Here is a 19,761-nt window from a genome sequence, read left to right as displayed (position 1 = left end):
CTAGTAGAAATAAGTTGGAAATATTGAAAATGAATTTAATTTATATGCATTCTCGGTGTAAAATTATTTTACACATGCGTTCATTAATATACCGACACATGATGTATGATATTTAAAAACACATGATGTATTACATTCATTAAATGATGTGACAACACATCATTGGATGTATGTGTAAAAAATCTTTACACTAACGGTGCACAACAATTAAACTAATTGAAAATTAGATAAAATTGGTTGTACAAGTAATTTGGTAAAAAAAAAAAAGGATTAATATGGTTGAAAATTAAAAAGGATCCTATAAAATGCATGGAAAAATATCTATTACTAAAATCGATTACCATAAAAATTACTGATTTATCTTTATTATTTTGAACCACGTTGCAAGTTTTATATCATTTATTGTAATTTCATTAAAAAAAATATTGAAATAGTATAAGATAAATACAAAAAAAAATTATATGCTTAAAAATAGAAACAAAACTTTTGTCAAAAAAAAAAAAAGAAACAAAATAGATTATAGATTTGAACAAAATAGAATAATCTATCTACTACTAATGTATTAAAATTGATTACTACCAAAGTTACTAATTTATCCTTTTTACTTTTAACCACGTTGCAAGTTTTATATCATTCATTGTAGTTTCACTGAAAAAAAATTTAAAAAATGTAGAAAGAATATAAAATAAATACAAAAAATATAGAAAGAATAAGATGAGTAAAAGAAAAAATATTATATAAGAATCTATACATAAAAATAAGAACCAAAAAAAAAAATATTATAGAGAGTTTAGTCAATAAAAATAAATTATGGAAAGAATATAGAAAAAATAAGTTGAATACATAAAAATAGGAATATATATATAGAAACATAAACAATAACTATATTTAAAAAAAAAAATATAAACAATATTTTTCATAAATAAAATAAAATAAAATAAAATAAATAATATTACTACCAAGTTTACTATTAACTATTAATAATAATAAAATAAAGTTAATTACTATCAAATTTACTAAATTACCCTAGATATTCCTAATAAAATTACTAATTTTCTATTAAAAAATATGTACGAAACTATTATTTGTCACTAAAACATAAAAAATTGGATAAATTACTTTTACAAAAAAAATATCACAATACTTTAACTTATATTTAACTTTATAACAAATTTAAATATTTTATTCTAAATTAATATTTTATAACAAATTTAAATATTTTATTCTAAAAAAAATTCTACGTTAATATAATGATAAACTTAAATATCGAATTAAAGTCAAAGGATCCGTGTTGAGGATTAAGATTTTCAACTTAATTTTTTATTATGCACTTGTGCATTATCTTCTTCTTGATCTATCACAAATTGATGATTTATGGTCAATTTAGGCGTATAATTACTCTCTTAACAAAATTTTTTCACCTTTCATCTCATTTTGCGCAAGCAATGCAATCACCCGCTTGTCTATACTCTTCTCACATGTGTTTTTATTTTTCCTCTTTTGAGTAATGAACGATTCCCACTCACACTCCCATCCAACACTTGACCATGTGAATGTAACTTGTTTCATATCATTATGAATATGATGTGTTCAATTTCAATACACACATTCACATTAAGCAGCAGTAGTAGAAGTAGAAGATATCCAATAAACTAACAACGGAAGTAGAATAATACTGTAATATGGCAACAACAAGGTCACTGGTGGGACCTACACCATTTCTTCATCCATCATACAACAAAATCAATAATGCTTCACTAATCAAACCCCTCCTCCACTTGTCATCATCATCATCAATGTCCGCCTCCGACCACCACCAACAACCTCATCCATCCTTCGAAATCCTCGGAGGCGGACTTCACCGTTTCTTCCCATCTCTAACTCATCTCACTCGTCCCTACAATCCTTTCCCCTTCATCACTTGGAATCGCCACGTTGAAACCATATTTGCCTCGTTTTTTAGATCGACTCCTCATGTTACCCTCCGCCGCCAGTGTCTCAGAACTAAAGATGGAGGATCTGTCGCTCTCGACTGGGTTTCTGGTGACGATCGTCGCTTGCTGCCTCATGCTCCACTCCTCATTTTGCTGGTTAGTTCCTTCACTCCTAAGTTGTCATTTCATATTTATAAGTTAGTTGAACTGCTAGTTATACCAATCACTACAAACTCAATAAGTTAGTTTATTCACTATAAGTTATAAGTTCATCCGCTATAAGGTCACTTATTAACTATCCTCTATTTTTTGTCAAACATAGTCTAAGTCAATTGAAGTAAACTAAAAAACGGTTTTTGTGATTTTGTGCAGCCGGGCTTAACCGGAGGCAGTGGGGATTCTTATGTTAGACATATGTTAGTTAGAGCTCGAAGTAAAGGGTGGCGTGTTGTTGTGTTCAATAGTCGTGGCTGTGGAGATAGCCCTGTGACTACTCCTCAGGTGAGTGAGTTTCCTTGTAAATTCACTAAATTGCATATTTGCTGTACTATCTCCGGTCTCAAATTGGAACAGATGCATCAACTTTTGTTGATTCAACTTTTTCTTATATTTGGGTTTGGAGGCAGTATTTGCCATAATCACGTGATTTTGTAGAAGCTACACTCTGTGCAGCATCATTTTTTCTGACACTTGCCTTAATGTATTGTGTTGTGCAGTTCTATTCAGCATCATTTTTAGGAGATATGCATGAGGTTGTTTCACATGTCTCTGATAGATACCCCAATGCTAATTTATATGGCGTTGGTTGGTCACTCGGAGCAAATATTCTTGTTCGTTACTTGGGTCAGGAATCCCACAATTGTCCTCTTTCGGGTGCTGTATCTTTGTGCAATCCATTCAATTTGGTCGTGTCAGATGAGGACTTCCGAAAGGGCTTTAACAAAATTTATGACAAGGCTCTTTCTAGTGCTCTCTGCAAGATTTTCAACAAGTGAGAAAAATTATATGTAATTTATATATTGTTATTCTAGCTACATATTAATGGATCCATTAGCTGAACATGACAACTTTTACTTTTATTTTTGGGTGCAGACATGCATTACTCTTTGAAGATATTGGTGGTGAGTATAACATTCCAATGGTCGCCAATGCCAAGTCTGTTAGGGAATTTGATGATGGACTGACCCGTGGTACGTCATACTAACTTGTGGAAGTTGAATAGATAGATAGATAGATAGATCAAAATTGTGAAGTGTTATTATCTGCTCAGATAATCTTCTATGAGGCTTTGCAGTTTCTTTTGGATTCAAGTCTGTGGATGACTACTACTTTAATTCAAGCAGTTCAGATTCCATTAAACACGTTCAAACACCTTTGCTCTGCATCCAGGTAGAAACTTTTGACTCAAAAAAGTTCTTATCTGTGTTTCTCTTGATATGTAGTTTCATAAAGTTGAAAAGAAAAAAACAACTTTCTGCATTGTTTATCCTCTGTCAAATGTGATTTGCAACCTCCATTTATTGATTCAACTATACTTTACATCCTAGAATAATATGGTGCAATAATGTTACCCTCATTTTATAAAGTAATGGTTAGATCCGATTTTAAGAAACATATACACAGTTATTTTTTGGCAGAAATATGATTGAAAGAAATCACTTTACCCCCATCAGTTATCAAGAGAACTCACTATATAAGATGCAAGTTGGTGACTTAGCATTATTTGTAGCTCCTTTTGAGTGCTTCGTGTTGAAAATTTACGTGTTGTATATGTGTATGAGTGCATGCTACTCCTGATTATGATGAGATTTAATCCCTTACTTGGTAGGTAGGAGGATGTTAATATAACTTACACTAAATCCTGAAAAAATAGCTGAAGGACCTTTAATCTGGTTAAGTCTGAATTTAACACTTTTCAATTTTTTTTTTATTTTTTTTTTATAATGATGAGGGCTTCAAGCCCTACACTTTTCAATTTTCAGTGCTATATAAATTGACTTAAAAAGATTGGCAATGAATTTGTTTTTATATTATAGAGTTTATGCTATTTGTGTTGCAAAATAGTGAAATTTAAATGGGATAAAGGAAGAAGAAAGTGTATTGGAATTATGAAGTAAATAAATTTCCAAATGGGACTTATTATTTAATACTCCTATATAGGTTAAGCTATCAAGCTTGTAAGTTGTTATCCAACTGGTATTAGCCATATTAATCTCTGGAACTTGTTAGAATTTTGCATCTTCCATTGTATAATTTTTTTTTTCTTCCTCTGATAACTTTCTCTTTTCTAGGCAGAGAATGATCCAATTGCTCCTTCTAGGGGAATTCCTCGTGAAGATATCAAGGTATGCAATTTTATTTTGAATTATGGAATATAGTGTTATCATTCTTGACTAGAATCCATTCCCTTTCGGAACTGTAAATGAGACGGAGAATAAGAAAAAAAGAATAGATAGAAATTAAAATATTATGATTTTTCGATTACATTTATTGATGCATGGTATAGAATATAGATAATAAGATGATACATGTAATGACTTCAAAATAATTTTATCTGTACACTTATTGTGTGTTGATATCAAGGTACAGAATATTGTGTGTTGACTTCAAAGTTATAATCTTGTAGTTGTTGGATAAAGATCAGATGACCCATATTCAGTATCAGCAAATCAGATTTAATACACTGACTCTGAATTTGAGCTGTCTGATCTTCATGTAATAATTCTGATTATATGAACATAGTTATTATGACCAACAGTTTTCTCTTCTGTAAAAGATGTATTAACTGTTTATGCCAGCTGATTAACTAAACTAAGATAATCATTATGATAGTATTTACTCAAATGATCTTTGGATATTTACTCAACAGTTTTCTCTCATTAGCTCAAACTAGTTGAGCTACTTAATCCCCCTGGGTTACCTATATTAACATGTTCGTTCGTATTACTCCATTTCCAACTATGATTCTTCTTATTATATCAGGAAAATCCAAACTGCTTGTTAGTAGTGACATCTAAAGGTGGTCACCTGGGGTGGGTTGCCGGTGACGAAGCTCCACTTGGAGCCCCTTGGACTGATCCTTTGGTGATTGATTTCCTTCAATATCTGGAGACAGAAGCAGCCAAAGCCCCGCAAACTTGTAGCAATTCTGGAGATAATAAAGAGACTTTGCAAAGTGTAGTGTGACACTTGGTTACATGTTTCATCATTCATTCATCACAAGTACATTCTGCAATCTCACAAACAGAACATTCTGGAAAACTTAGTCCTCGGAGTTTGCTAGCATGCGGAAGCAACTACACTCTTGTTCCTACTCCAGCATAGCATGGTGAATATTATTTATGATCAAGTATATCATTTCATTTAATAAATGGCTATAGAAAGTAGTATATAATAAATCATTAATTTGTACCGTAACTCTTTAAACATTCATGACTTGTATGTAATTTATTTTGAACTTTTTAAATTTTTTATAGTCGAAATCATTGTTATTTTATTGCTACACTTTTGAAATTCATTACAATGCAGTTGAAGTTGTGTCTCTTATATAGTTTTTAGAATCCAACATGAAGTGCAAATTTTGCCATCATCAAGCTTGTTTCCTTTCTCTTCCTTCAACAATTCCAATGCCAACAAAATGCCCACATATGACAAAACAAATTAGAAATTTTCACTGTCTAGGTTTGGTCTGGTGGTTAGAGATTTTGGTAGTATGCATGAAGTCCTGGGTTCGATCCTCAACTCTGTTATAATAAACCAAAAAAATTAGAAACTTTCACTGCCTAAGTCATTAACATTGTTCTCTCCATTCATTAATCTCTCTTCCTTGACTTTCCTTCTAGCATTTATGTAAGGAATATTCTCTCCCCAATCACACAGGAATGCTCGCTTGTCCGCCTACCAATGATGCCTTTAACTTTCAGATTCTAACCCACTTGGGTTGGTGCATTGGTATTGGCTTGGGACCTGAGAGTGTGCTCCTCTTGAGGTCTGAGGTTTGATTCTCTCTGGCGCTAATTTGGGTGAGCTAATTTAGCTTCTTAAAAAAAACTTTCAGATTCTACATATGGAGTGGAGAATGCCTCTACTACGGAAATGGATCATGTGGAGTCAAAATTTCAATGCAATTGATTTATAGCCGTCCGATCATAATCGGACGGTTTAAATAAATTTAGTTAACAAATACAGTTTTAAATCTTGATCGGACGGCTATAAATGAAATGACTGCACGACTACACCCAAAGAATGCATGGAATCCTGGTCCCTCTACTACCTGTGCCAGCTTAAAAAATTCCGTCCACCTCTTCCTGATACTATCCTTGTAGTTGTCGGCCAAAAGTTCAAGACATTGTATTTGGAAAACTCATTGTTAGGCAAATTTTTTTAAAACAGATATATCATATTAAAAATTAAAATGGGTTTTTAGTATAATTAAAAGTTGAATAGATTAGTCCCTCTTACATTAACAATATTTTTTTTTTTTCATTCTCAAAAAAAAAAAAACGCACGTTTTATAACGTAACTACAAAATCTAAAACAACACCTAAAAACATACAAGCAATTGCTCATCAAATAGAAAGAAGTAAACAACCATAAAGATCATAAACAAAATACTAAGATAAGTATGTCTTATCACTATTACCATATATGCAAGTAAAATTTTATCCTAAGTGATCCACATTTCCTCTCATTAGACATAGCGATAAACACTTGCCGTAAATTTGGATTCAACCGAAAAGATGCTTTGAAAACTGATGAGAAGTTGAGAACACAAATTCATTTCAGAGTTGAAAAGCCCCGACACTCCAAAATTGTCCAAGTATCGGTGTCAAATACGTATTTGACACCGATACATGTACGATACTTTCACAACATAATTAATACTTTTAAGACCAAACATTGAGTAATCAAAATGAAAGTATACAAACAATTATAAGCCACATTACCCATCACTAACATTATAATCTTGTTCTTCTCTAATGTGACTAATAATTGTTGGCCATAGCCAAGTTGGTGAAGTGGAACATTATAATCTTGGTGATAAACACAATAGAGACAACAACCACCTTTTTTACATTCCCCAGTACACAATGCATTCTCTCAACCTCGGTCATTTCATTGTTCAAATAAATTATCATCCCTATTTGAATGACATATAAATGTTTTATTATAGATTGCCTCTATCATGATTCTTGAACAAGTTTTAATTGAGATCATTTTGGAGTAGATACTGGCATACTGCTAAGATCAAAGTGCTAGTAACAGAAAAGGGCAAACAAACACTCTTTGGAAGCATATAACAATAGAAGTTAAAATTAGAAACTTGCTTAGAGCATTGAATTTTAACAAACATGGAGCAAGATGAAAATTAGGCACGAAATGACACAAGATAAATTTGCAAATCAATTACCACAAAATTACAAAACAGAACAGTAGCAATAAAATTATTGAATTAATGGAAAAACACAATCATAAGATTGTATTTTGCACAATGGAAATCATGTAATGGGTCATGATAACATGTGTTTAGGGAACATGTTAATGTATCTTAAATTCTTAATGCAAGAAATCCTGCATTTGCTTCCATAACACGTGCCACATTCTCCTAATATATATAGTAACCCTTACAAGTAGTTATGTCTATCATATAGATGTTCCTGGTTATTATTGGTATACAGATGTATTCATAAATTATAATCTTGTCATCACTAATATTCAGACCCTTTGATTCTTTCCCAAATCAGCATTTTTGAACAAATCCATTTCCTAAAAGAAACATATACCAAAATCAAAAGCATCTCAAAAACAACTGGACCAATCACAAATCTCTTTCCACAATGTTTTCTTGTTGAATTTGAAGCTGGAATATCATCAACTTGATAATAAAACTACAAATATATGCTAATAATCCTTCGCCATTAGTGAAAACTAACCAAGATATATTAGTACATCTATAGAATTTAGCCAACAACTAACTAGATGGATGGTGGATTCATTTGATCTTAACTGTGCTGCAATCTGGTTGAAATACAGTTGAACCACAGTTAGTACAGCCAATTTCATTTTATTTCTTATTTTGTATATATATTTGTCATTTGATTCACCCATAATTGAACCGATATAACCAATTAAAGCATAACTCAGGTCTCACCTATTCAATCTTCAATTCGATATTTAAAACATTAAAAATAAATTGAGCTAAAATGAGTGGATTAAGAACCCACCACCCACGAGATAGAAACATATACCAAATCACATAACGGAAGGAAAAAGAAAATGACACTACAAAACTTGACCTCTTTCATTTTCCACATTTGGCAATGGGTATGACATTAAAGTCGTAAATATGAATTGTTAACTGTTTAAGCAGTAAACAGGTCAAAGGAGAAGGGGAAACTTTCCCCTTAATTAGATTAGATGCACTTACAACATTGATTTCTGCTAGACTCGACAACACAGGAAACATTTTTTATAGAAAACAATTGGCAAAAACACGTTTTCAACCCATCATCGATGTCAGCATGCCGCCATTCTACAGATCTCAGAATCTGAAGTCAGGGTCCACATCCATTGCCCAAGCAAATTTAGCTATCAGAGATTTGTTGAAAATCTGAAATTTCCAGTAATTAGAGGCAGCACAGATAATTAACAAATTGGGAGTAGGAAAAAAAAACTGAACAAGTAAAGAAGCCAGCACCTTTTCAATGGGAACCTCATGCCGCTTGCACCAGGCAACTGTAATCCTGGGGTCAAGGTAGTTTAACTTGGATGTGCCTAATGCTATAGTTTTAAGATCTTCTTTTGTCATCATATCACGTCGCATTTTCTCAACTTTTGCATTGGTTTGAGATATCTTTTTCTCTAACCTGTACATCAGATAAACCACAATCATGCATCATATTTATTCAAACATGCAATGGTTAAAGATGTTAGAAAGCTAAATTACGCTTCGGGAGCTAAGTTTCGTTTGCTTTTTCCATCTGAACTCTTTGTAGGGGGTTTTCCTTTCCTTGCCCTGTCCAAATCTACTTTCAGCTCCTTCAGAACAGCCTACAAGTAAAGATTAAGGCAGCTCCAATTATGTGTTCATGGCCCACAAAATCCAAATTAAATATAATTCAAACATATTGATTAAGAAATATCATACAATCCCAGGTTCATGATTCATATTCTAATTACCTGAAGTTCGTCGATTTTCTCATTTAATTTTGTCATTTGTGCACTGTGAGATTTTGAAACACTCCGTTGATGATTACAGATGATTGCAACCTGTTATGGAAAAGGCAACCTGTTATGACATAAACGAGAGCAATTTAAATCAAAATACTAAACCAATATCTTCATCCCAATTCACCTCTTTATTTGCATGATTATAAACAACCATCTTTTCTGCAACATCGCCATCTTTAGTGTCCTTAGCCAACTGTTGCCACACAATTCAAGGAAAATTAAATATAAAAGTCTAATATATATAACATAATAAAAGAAATCATTACATAACATGAAAAGCTATACATCCTTGACAAAGGATATATGCAATTTTGTATATTTTGATCCATGACGGGGATGAATGTTGGAAAAGAAAAAGTTGTGAAGAGGAAAGCATCACCTAAGTTTAAGTTATTAAAAGGGCTTTTCAGTCTCAGCCATCTACTTTGATGTAAGGACTAATATACTTATATATAATTGTTAATGTATCTTGACTGTGTAATATTTTGATTTGAAAAAAAAGATCATGATTTTGGAACTTTACACTCTTCGAACAAAAGTTCGGGTATGAGTAGTTTTACAATTTAAAAAATTGATTTATAAAAAAATCACTTTAAAATAAGATAAAATTGATATTACAGAAAATATCAAGTCTAATGAAAGAATGCATACTAATATGCTATCTTAACCGGCTTTTCTTGTGTGTGTGTGTGTGTGTGTGTGTGAATAGAATTAGTAAATCATATTTTTAAGTCTTCCCAAGGAATGACAATTTAAGGATTTTCATTTAAACCTATTTTTACCTTATCATCTAATGTGAAAGATGCATTGTATGTACGGAAGACTTTTGCTGTTAAGCCAGGCATGAGTTCCTTCAGATGAGTATTTAATTTATTTGTATCCAACTTATCAAAGAGATCATCACTAGGGCCTTTATCTGAAAAGAGAGAAAAACAATTAAGGGCTTTATCTCAAACTATAAACAGATTAAAAAGAAGAATAAGTTTCCCACCTTTTTGGAATTTCAAAATTGCATTATAAACAGGAAGCTCAACCTCAACCGTATTTTCATACTTGATTGAATCTTTACCAAGGAAGTTAAACTGCATTAAAACAGATAACGAACAAGGTCACCAAGAAGATGAATCAGTATGGGAACAGCTATTTAGAACAACTTAAGAGAGTAATAACTCCACCTAGAAAACCCCCAAAGTGTCCTCAATTAATCATAACCAACCAGAAGAACAAAATTGAAAATAATTTTAAACTCAAATACCTGCAATTTGTTGGGGGCTTCTCTTGTCACATTCTCTACTTTCAATGTGCAGCAGCCAACAGTATCAGCTTCATCATCATCCTGATGAGCAAATGCAATTGATAAATAACTAAACTTTATGAGCAGAAAGCAGAAATCAAGATAACCATCTGACAATGAAGGCACTAAAACACACTAGGAAAGCTTACAATAAATTTATAGAATAGAATGCTTCTCTTGACTTATGGAATAGGCAGTGGCTACACCGTCAAATATTTATATTTATAGAAACCTATTTTAAAAGCATACTTTTAAAACAAACCAGGAACAAAACAAACAATACCTTCAATTATACAAACCTATACATTTGTGTGTCTTTTGGCCTCTTTTATGTAATTCTTTGTTTTAGTGAAGGCATCAACTTACAGAGATAGCACAGAAAAGATTTAGGAAGTGCACGTATAGACATAATACCTTCTCATTACCAGCTCTCAAAGCCAGTTTATCAATAAGATAAGTAGCAACAGCTATCTGCTGCTTTGTAATATCCTTACTTGTAAAATCTTTCGTGTATGCTGCCCTAATGTTCTCTATATAATCCTGCACCAAGATATTAAAACTATGACAATTACACAAGTTCTTTTAAATGAAAACCAAAAATATTGTGTCACAATTATGGAATTCGATAAAAGCTAACAAAGAAAGCATGAAAGCACCTTCAACAACCTAGCCTTCTCATACTTTTCCTTGTCACTTTGACCCTTCAAGGAACTACTAGCTGCCAAAAACACATACTTGAATAGCTTTGGATTAATTGGGTCACTCCAATAGCATAACCATGTAACTGTATTGTCATGTCTTATCTCCTTCCAGCTGCAAAGGTCACATAACTCAGTCATATTAACAATATTAAATTGTTATTAAAATTTACTTTCCAAAATGATTAGGTAGAATAATACCGTTCACCAGGAATAGGACATTCAGGAACTGGTGCATCCTCTCCAATATTAATTATGATGTCCCTTGGATGAATGCGTTTTTTCAATTTTCCCATCTATTAACATAAACTACCGTCAATAAGTAAATGCTATAAACTTTAGAAGGCAGTCAAAGTTCTGAGGATGAAATCATTATATATCTGAAAATCTACAAGTATCTAGTTCCAGTATCAACTAGCATAGTAACCTTGGGATGCTCTCCACGGCCACGGAACAATCCTGGAGGTTCAACTCTGAAATTTCCAACCTAAAATGAAGATTTAATAAAAAATAGTCATAAGTTATTCCAAAAAAAATAGTCATAAGCTAAAATTTTACTTCATGAATAAATTTGAAATCAGCAACTTGAAATATGAAGATACATCTAAAAATTCAAGAGAGAGAGGTCACACAATTAAATAGGAGAAGAAAACGTGCAAATTCAACAGCGCATAACTCCCATAAAAGCAACCATTTTCTGAACATTGTAAAAAAAATCATTGAAAAGAATGATATTATGATGCCACAGATTCAGCAAAATGAAGTGTAATACTATGGCCAAAGATAAAATCATATCCACAAGAAACATTCAGAGTAAAGGCTAAGTCAAGAGATGGTCATATAACATTTCCCCCCTTACAAACATAATGGTCAATTACAGGTCATAGAAGTTGTAGAACAATTAGGAGAAATAAGAGGAAAAGAGAGAGAGCATAATTTAACCTTTTCTTTAACACCATCAACAATAGCCCACATGTATTTCTCCTCTTGCTTCAATTTTTCTTCCTTCAGAGCTTTCTTCTCCTGCATAAAGGAAATGACAGAGTCGGTCAACAATTAAACAACAGATGACATGAATTACAACCTTTCAGGTTTTTAATATACAAAAACTTGTCGCAATTCACCTAAATAATATAAGAGACATGGAAACAGAATAGGTATACAATATTTATGAAATTTACTAAAATAATCTTTTGTTGACAGAAAGTATGATAAGCATCAGCCCCAAAAGTAATTAATTGCATATAACAACTCTCTAAATACAGAACGGGGAAAAATATAGACACTATTCTCTGAAGCACTGAAATGAATAAAATTGCTGCAGTCCTTCAAGTAGTACAAAATACACAAACATAATCTTTAACATCACTCACCCCTCCGATCCCCGAAAAACTCAAAAACAAAAGGCCCGTGAAGGAGTACAAAATTGGCTCGAAACTTCAAATATGGACCCAGTTTCTTTTCTGCTGCCGTTTAAAAGTAGTTAACAAATCCAGAAACTTATAAGATTTATTTCATAACATCATCGAAATTGGCGTTATGGTTATCAAATAGTGTTATATTGAATTGTAAGATTGTAGGATTCAAAGACAGTGAAAAATAGCTTAACATATATAATATACATGATATATAGTGCTCAATGTAATAATTTCAAACTACAGATTGACAAAACAGCGTAATCATAAATTGTACATAACAAAATCACAAGTCGTATGTTGTCAGTAAGAATGAAAATAGACCATGATATGGCCAAATAAGTTGTGGATAAAGCGACATTTGGAAGTCAATTTTTAAGAAGAATGAAAATATAGAAGTTGAAATGGCAAATAGAGTGCATACTGTGAGTCAGCGAGTGAGTGAACCCTGCCTTATAAAAATGAAAACAAAGCAATAGAATATCCCAGTATGATATTGTTCAATAGTGCTCCTTCAGTTCTTTTTCATTCAACAAATTAAAATAATTTGATTTTCAATGTCTGATGAGAATTGGTGAAAAACAAACCAAAAAAATCAAATGAGTCGCGCCAAACATGATAGGTAATATAATGGCTTGACAAGTTGTATCAAATCATGTGATTCAAATAATCACATGGTGCAGTACTCTATTGTAAGGAATATAGAGATATACCAGCTAAAATCAAAATTATATTATATTTTTCATATTGACAAATTGGTGTGCATATATTTGAAACATATAGACAAACCCACTCAAAAAAGTAAAGTTCCAAGAAATATCAATTTCTATTTCTATCATGGAGAAATGAAATTACGTATATGGAGTTACCAACTTACTTCTGTAGTCATTTGTTTCTTCTTTTCCTTTTCACTTTGGTACCAGTCATAGATTGGTGTGAAGTCACAATCTTTCAAGTTCTGAATTACATGATTTCTTCCTAGCAACTTTCGCCAGTCATTCCAGAAATTTTCCTTGAACTTATCTTTCTGCATGTAATCTGTATCTCGCATGACCGCATACATTGTAGCAACCTGCAATACATATTTAAAGCCCATAATACAATCAAAAACTCGGAATGGACTTTTGAATCTGAGAAACTTTTACATAGAAGTACTTAAATGAACCCAATTCATTAAAAAGGGAACAAGAGCATAGTTTTCAGATAATAAATCCCACCTCCTCTTGCTCAGGAGTCAAATCAACAGGCTTCCCCTTATAAAGCATTTTTATTCCATGGGGCTGGTAAGGAGGAGGGAAAATGACACCATTGTGAACCAATGTAGTCCATTTTTTCTGCCCATCACCAGAGGGAAGAAGTTTTGTAGATTTGGAATATTCTGAGCCACTGCCGGACTTTTTTGACTTGTTCTTGGTCTGTTTGCTATTGGTCTTTTTGCTCTTGGTCTGCTTCTTAAAAGATGTTGAACCAGACTTATTAACTTTAGTAACCTTTGTCACTATTTTCTTTGTGGAAGATGGTTTATCAGCTGACTTCTTAATTCTATGGGAAATGGGAAGATCGTCATCATCTTCCTCCTGAGTCTTAATCTCAGATGGTTTGACAGTGACTTGCTTAGTTTTGATTGAAGCAGCTGAATCTGAGACCTTTGACTTCTTAACTGAAGAGTTCTTGGAATCAGAATTTTCTAGCTCTCTCTTAGCAGGTAGTGTAGATGGCTTCGTCTGTTTATTACTTGTGCTGGAACCATTTTGCCGATCTTTCTGAACTTTTGAATTAGGTTTCTTATCAGAGTCATCATTGTTCCTGGTAGATGTTTCCGAATTACAATTCCGTAATAACTTTGCTGACAGAGGGACATCATCATCTTCATCCGAGTCTTTAGCAGATGTCTTCATAACAGGGGCTACTACTTTGTTATCATGATTAGATTTGATGTTCCACTTAGAACTTAATGGTTTATCATCATCGTCATCCTCTGAATCTTCGCATTTAACTTTAGGTGTGTTTTCAATAACTTTTGTATCTTTCTTAACATCAATGCTTGTTTTCTGTCCCAAAAGAGGCTTTGATTTTGAATTTGCTACTGGTGACTTATTAGAGGATGTCTTGACAGCTGCCGAATTTGGTGTTTTCGAGATCCCTGCAGAAGGCTTCATGGGTGATGGCTTAGAATTTTGACCATTTGAAGAAGGCCCATCAGTAATCTGTTTGTTTGACTGTCCCTCATGACTTTGAGAACTTGTTTTCTTTACTTCAGAATACAACGGACTCTTCTTAGGGTTTCTCTTAAAAGATACTGGCATATCATCATCATCGTCATCAACGTCAACATTTTTGGGCAAGTTTGGTTTATCAGAAGGCCCATCAGTAATCTGTTTTTTTGACTGTCCCTCATGACTTTGAGAACTTGTTTTCTTTACTTCAGAATACAACGGACTCTTCTTAGGGTTTCTCTTAAAAGTTATCGGCATATCATCATCATCGTCATCAACATCAACATTTTTAGGCAAGTTTGGTTTATCAGAAGTCTCAACAGCCATTATTCAACAACAGAAGCTGTGTGCATGTAAATCAGCAATTCAATTCTGCATAAAAATAAGTTTCCTTTAATAAATATATAAATCAATCATCAAGAATTGAACGAATCACCAAGAAAAACACCATTCAAACAAAAGGAAATCAACACCGTCCATTCATAGCAATGAAAAAACTTAATTTTTATTTAATTTATTTATCACATACTAAAACTACCACTAACATCTATGTTGTCAATGGCACCTCGCCGAAGCGCGGTGCCGAGTTAATGCAATTTCTGGTGCGCTGCCTTTTGTAAGGGCAGCAGCTATCACGGCTGCAAATCGCAATGAAATTGCATTCTGGCGCGTGCTACCGGGAAATTGGAAGGAAAATCCGAAATAGAACCTAAAAAAAAAAGTGTACGGAATTTCTCACTGTTTGTGGCGGTCGACGAGGAACTCCGGCGGCGTTGAGATCAGTGGTGCGACGAGCTCCGGCGGAAAAGCGGCAGCACCTGCATTTGGTTTTGTGAGCTGGTGAATTTAGTGGAAGGATGATGATTTCGCAATCGCGGTGAAGAAAGGTCTGGTTTTTGCTAGGGATTGTGATTTCCACCTTCGATTACAATATACATTCCAATTTCATCCATCAATGTATATATTTCTTCCCTCACTTTCTCCTCCTAGGGCTTCAAAAGATTAGATAGATCATCACCTCCTTTGGTTATTTGGGCCTAATTTTTTTTGCCCATTGTATAAATCTTAAAAGCCCATTTTCATTTGGGCTTGGTAGGGTCGGAAATGAGTCGAGTTAATTCGAATTTGGTTTAGGTCAATTTGGCTTGATAATAATGGTTCAATTCGTCGACAATGAATTAGCATATGTGGTAAAGATCTTGGACCGTTTTGAACCACTGATTAGGTTAGGAGTTTGATTTTCGACTCTTGTGTGGAAAACATTTGGTTGGGAGGGGAATTCACCTTGTATGCCTCATAGGTTCTACTACAGAGATTAGTCACTACTAAATAGCGGCGAAAACTTCGTATCAATAATATGGTAACAAAAATAATTGGTTCAATTCAAAATTTCAAAGATAGGTGTGATCGGGTATGGTTATGGTGCATAAGCCTAAACTTATGCACCATGCATAAACTTGCTTCCTACACCCATCATATTTGCTTCCTACACCAAAAGTCAATCAAAGGTCAGCCCAAACCCAAAATTAGGCAATCCATTACTTGCGCGCCCCCAATATACTACCTCATTACTTGCGCGCCCCCCTTTTGCTTAGCGCACCCCCCCAGTTTTTTTTTTCCTTTCTCTCCTAGATTTCTTGTGAGCCCCCCAATTTTTTTTCCTCCCTTAGATTTCTAGCGCACCCCCAATTTTTTTCCCTCCTCCAAACTTCTAGCGCAACCCTCCCCCAAATTTCTAGCGCGCCCCCCGTTTCCAATTAAATAATAATTTTTGTTCCTTTGAAGTATATATTATAAAAATTCATTTTTAATTAATTTTCGTCATACACCCCTTCGAAACCCAACATAATAACGAATGGTTCATGTATATATAAAGCATACTTGTCAAACATACAATTTAATTTTAAGTTTTAACAATCATAATCACAATATAAATAAAATTTCATACATTAATTACATATATATATATATATATATATATATATATATATATATATATCGATTTTTCTTTACAATAAAAAAATGATCGAATCTAATATCTCATGCATACTATCCAAATTTTTTTCAACTAAACTAAACCTAATTGCTTTATATGATTTTTTGCTTTATGTAGCATGGTTTTGTAAAATGGTTATGTGATGTTTTACTTAATAACAATGGTTTCAGTGTATAACATCTTGGCACTAATGCCCATATGAAACCATTTAACAAAAATAATGGTTTCAGTGTATAACGCTATGAAACCATTTAACTAGACTAATGGTTTCAGTGTATAACATCTTGAAACCAAATAACAAGACTAATGGTTTCAGTGTATAACGCTATGAAACCATTTAACTAGAATAATGGTTTCAGTGTATAACAGTATGAAACCATTTAACTAGACAAATGGTTTCAGTGTATAACATCTTGAAACCAATTAAAAGGACTAATGGTTTCAATGTATAACATCTTGGCACTAATGCTCATATAAAACCATTTAACTATAATAATGGTTTCAGTGTATAACAGTATCAAACCATTTAACTAGACAAATGGTTTCAGTGTATAACATCTTGAAACCAATTAACAAGACTAATTGTTTCAGTGTATAACATCTTGACACTAATGCTCATATAAAATCATTTAACTATAATAATGGTTTCAGTGTATAACGCCATGAAACCATTTAACTAGACTAATGGTTTCAGTGTATAATGGTATGAAACCATTTTTGTTGTGGAATGGTTTCAAAGAGTTGTTCTCCAAAAACATATTTAACCCTTAATAAAAATTGTGAAATAAATTTAAATTTTTAAGACGATATAAAACCGAAGAGAGTGAGGTATCCCCAACCGTTCCAAATAATTCAAAATACCCTAAATAAAATTTTGGGAAAATTTTATTAATATCTTATATTTATAAAAGCATATTTACCTCATTTAATTAACTAAAAATAGTTTCAGGTCTCAGAAAAATACCAAACTGGTCCCAAAATTCTCAGAAAATTATGTACTATTTTTATGTAAAAATAATAAAAAATTTTGGAGTCTCCTTGGCACCGCACGCGCCCCCACGCGCCACCAGTGAGAGTGGGCGTGGACGCGCGTCACTGTTCATCATCTTCCTCACCCATTTTCTGCAGAAACGGGTCACAACGACCCGGTTCGTTGACCCGGATCGTTCTCCCTCAATAATCAACGAAACTCGACGTTCTTTATACCGTTTTGATCGTCGTTCGATTTTATGAATGTTTCCGGTATTAGTTTTCGAAATCGGTGATCGAATTGCATGTAAAATGTGGCCGAAATTGAGCAAGCAAAAATAGAAAGTTATTCAGTTATGATTATTACATGTGTAAAATCATCTGATGGCTGTGAATGACTTATGCACCATACATAAGAAAAGACTTATGCATATTAACTTTTGCCGGTGTGATCGATCAATTCAAGATCGCTAACAAACTCAAATCAAAAGACAAAAAAAAAAAAAAAAAACTTAATGACCACACCTATCCTTCAACTTTAAACGTAAATATCAAAATAAGATTTTAAATATGATTTTAATTTCTACAATTATAATTTTTTTTAATCATCGTAGTTTTTTGGGTTTGAATTATGTCTCTATAAATTTAAAAATTGTTGCTTTTAGTCTCAAGGTTAGCTTATTGGACAATGTGGCATAAAGCATAATTATGGGTGTGTTTGTTTAAACTTAGAAAAAATATATTTGTTTTGAAAACAATTTAGAAATCATTAAAGGTGAATAAGTGGAATGTCTAAGGTTCGAATTCAACTCTGGATAAATAATGCGATGTCTCAACCAACTGAGTTAAGCTTACGGACATGATTGACTTTTGTCATATGCATGAGCTAGAAATCAAACTTCTGACCACATATTTATGGGGACCAAAACTCTTACCACTTAAACCAATTCATTGTTAGTGTTGAACATAACCAAATAACTAACTTTCAACTGTTTTCTTCTTAACATTAGTCTTAGTCTCAATAATTTTAATCATAATAATATATATACAAAGGAGTCTGGGTTTAACCTCAGTTTATAGGAACATTGCATTTTATATGCATGGGTCCGAGTTCAAACCTCGGGACACCCCACTTATCCACAATAAAATATAAATAAAGTATGAAACATATATCAATCGTTAGTTGGTTCATTCAACATACTCCCTCCGACCTTAATTATGACCAAATATCCAATTTTCAGATCGAAAATATTGCAAGAACTTGAGGTGTTAAGTGTACATAATGGACGGTTTTATGAAACACACAAACACAACCTATTTCTCTGTCCTCATAGCAGTAGTAACATCAACTTTGTTATTGTGCGAGGTCTAGGAATCATGAGATATCCATATATCCAAATTAAGCACTCAATCTAACCCTTATTATTAAGAGTCAAACTCTCTTTCGTACCTTAAAATAGAAAACAAATTTGAATAATGAATTGTAGAACGAAATGATGTCAATTGCGGTCAAAAACTTTTATACTTGAAAAGAAAGATACATGGCGCAAGAAATGACATTTCTACTAGAAAAACTTAAAAGTGTGATTGAATGACTCGTCAATATTGGCATGCCTTTGAAAATAGGGACTACTAGAGAATCAAAAGGACGGTTTCCTAAAGCAAAATCAAAATTAGAAGATAGTAGCTAGTCTCCCCTCGTGTCAAAAAGGATCACCTTTTGTAGCCCCTCGAGTGAAAGTGAAAAAACCAACGGCTTTACCATTCACCAACAAAGAAGTTTGGCAAACCACAGAATGACGGTAATCCAAGAACAGAAGACCGGATTGAATCCAACAGAAGATAAATACCTTGATGATAAAGTTCCAATCTAAAGTGTCAAATGTCTTCATGATGTCAATAAGCTGAGTTTCCAACAGAATATTTTCTATCAAGAATGCAAATACAATACATTCAGAAATTATTTGTCTACCTTGAATGAAGCCTCTTTGGTTTTCTGAAACGATCTT

At 32.9% G+C, this 19,761-nt stretch overlaps 2 protein-coding genes across 4 annotated transcripts; one reads left to right on the top strand and one right to left on the bottom strand.

Moving 5' to 3' along the window:
* Positions 1-1,426: 1,426 nt before the first annotated feature.
* Positions 1,427-5,477, top strand: LOC123920675 (embryogenesis-associated protein EMB8). Of its 2 annotated transcripts, none has more exons than XM_045972966.1 (7): positions 1,427-2,090; positions 2,307-2,435; positions 2,651-2,925; positions 3,027-3,124; positions 3,229-3,323; positions 4,226-4,279; positions 4,917-5,477. In XM_045972966.1, the coding sequence occupies exons 1-7, from the start codon at positions 1,683-1,685 to the stop codon at positions 5,118-5,120; spliced, it is 1,263 nt and encodes a 420-aa protein (XP_045828922.1). In that variant the 5' UTR covers positions 1,427-1,682; the 3' UTR covers positions 5,121-5,477. The 2 variants fall into 2 exon arrangements, with proteins under 2 accessions (XP_045828922.1, XP_045828924.1); XM_045972968.1 differs by having other exon boundaries at positions 1,546-2,090; positions 4,230-4,279.
* Positions 5,478-8,211: 2,734 nt separating this feature from the next.
* LOC123920573 (DNA topoisomerase 1 alpha-like) lies at positions 8,212-15,821 on the bottom strand. 2 transcript variants are annotated; one of them, XM_045972855.1, is made up of 17 exons: positions 15,527-15,809; positions 14,965-15,159; positions 13,789-14,796; positions 13,449-13,643; positions 12,099-12,179; positions 11,584-11,643; positions 11,358-11,452; positions 11,115-11,271; positions 10,873-10,998; positions 10,420-10,500; positions 10,156-10,246; positions 9,947-10,080; positions 9,289-9,357; positions 9,114-9,203; positions 8,881-8,984; positions 8,632-8,800; positions 8,212-8,544 (listed from the first exon to the last, which is right to left on the bottom strand). In XM_045972855.1, exons 2-17 carry the CDS (start codon positions 15,112-15,114, stop codon positions 8,476-8,478), a joined length of 2,679 nt encoding a protein of 892 aa, XP_045828811.1. In that variant the 5' UTR covers positions 15,115-15,159; positions 15,527-15,809; the 3' UTR covers positions 8,212-8,475. The 2 variants fall into 2 exon arrangements, with proteins under 2 accessions (XP_045828811.1, XP_045828810.1); XM_045972854.1 differs by having other exon boundaries at positions 13,789-15,159; positions 15,527-15,821.
* Positions 15,822-19,761: the final 3,940 nt, after the last annotated feature.

Source organism: Trifolium pratense, linkage group LG4 (assembly GCF_020283565.1).
Source record: "Trifolium pratense cultivar HEN17-A07 linkage group LG4, ARS_RC_1.1, whole genome shotgun sequence".
Lineage (NCBI taxonomy): Eukaryota > Viridiplantae > Streptophyta > Magnoliopsida > Fabales > Fabaceae > Trifolium > Trifolium pratense.
The sequence above is the reverse complement of the archived record's forward strand: the minus strand, read 5'-3'. Positions and strand labels throughout refer to the sequence as shown.

Bases quoted from the DNA above. Each gene is read 5' to 3' on its own strand.
- LOC123920573 (XM_045972854.1), bottom strand. From the start codon at position 15,114: ATGGCTGTTGAGACTTCTGATAAACCAAACTTGCCTAAAAATGTTGAT. The intron at 12,180-13,448 runs GTAAGTTGGTAA...TCCTTTATGCAG, and splicing joins AGAAACAAATGACTACAGAA to GAGAAGAAAGCTCTGAAGGA. The intron at 10,247-10,419 runs GTATTTGAGTTT...GTTTTAATGCAG, and splicing joins AAGCCCCCAACAAATTGCAG to TTTAACTTCCTTGGTAAAGA.
- LOC123920675 (XM_045972966.1), top strand. From the start codon at position 1,683: ATGGCAACAACAAGGTCACTGGTGGGACCTACACCATTTCTTCATCCA. The intron at 2,091-2,306 runs GTTAGTTCCTTC...GATTTTGTGCAG, and splicing joins CTCCACTCCTCATTTTGCTG to CCGGGCTTAACCGGAGGCAG. The intron at 4,280-4,916 runs GTATGCAATTTT...TTATTATATCAG, and splicing joins TTCCTCGTGAAGATATCAAG to GAAAATCCAAACTGCTTGTT.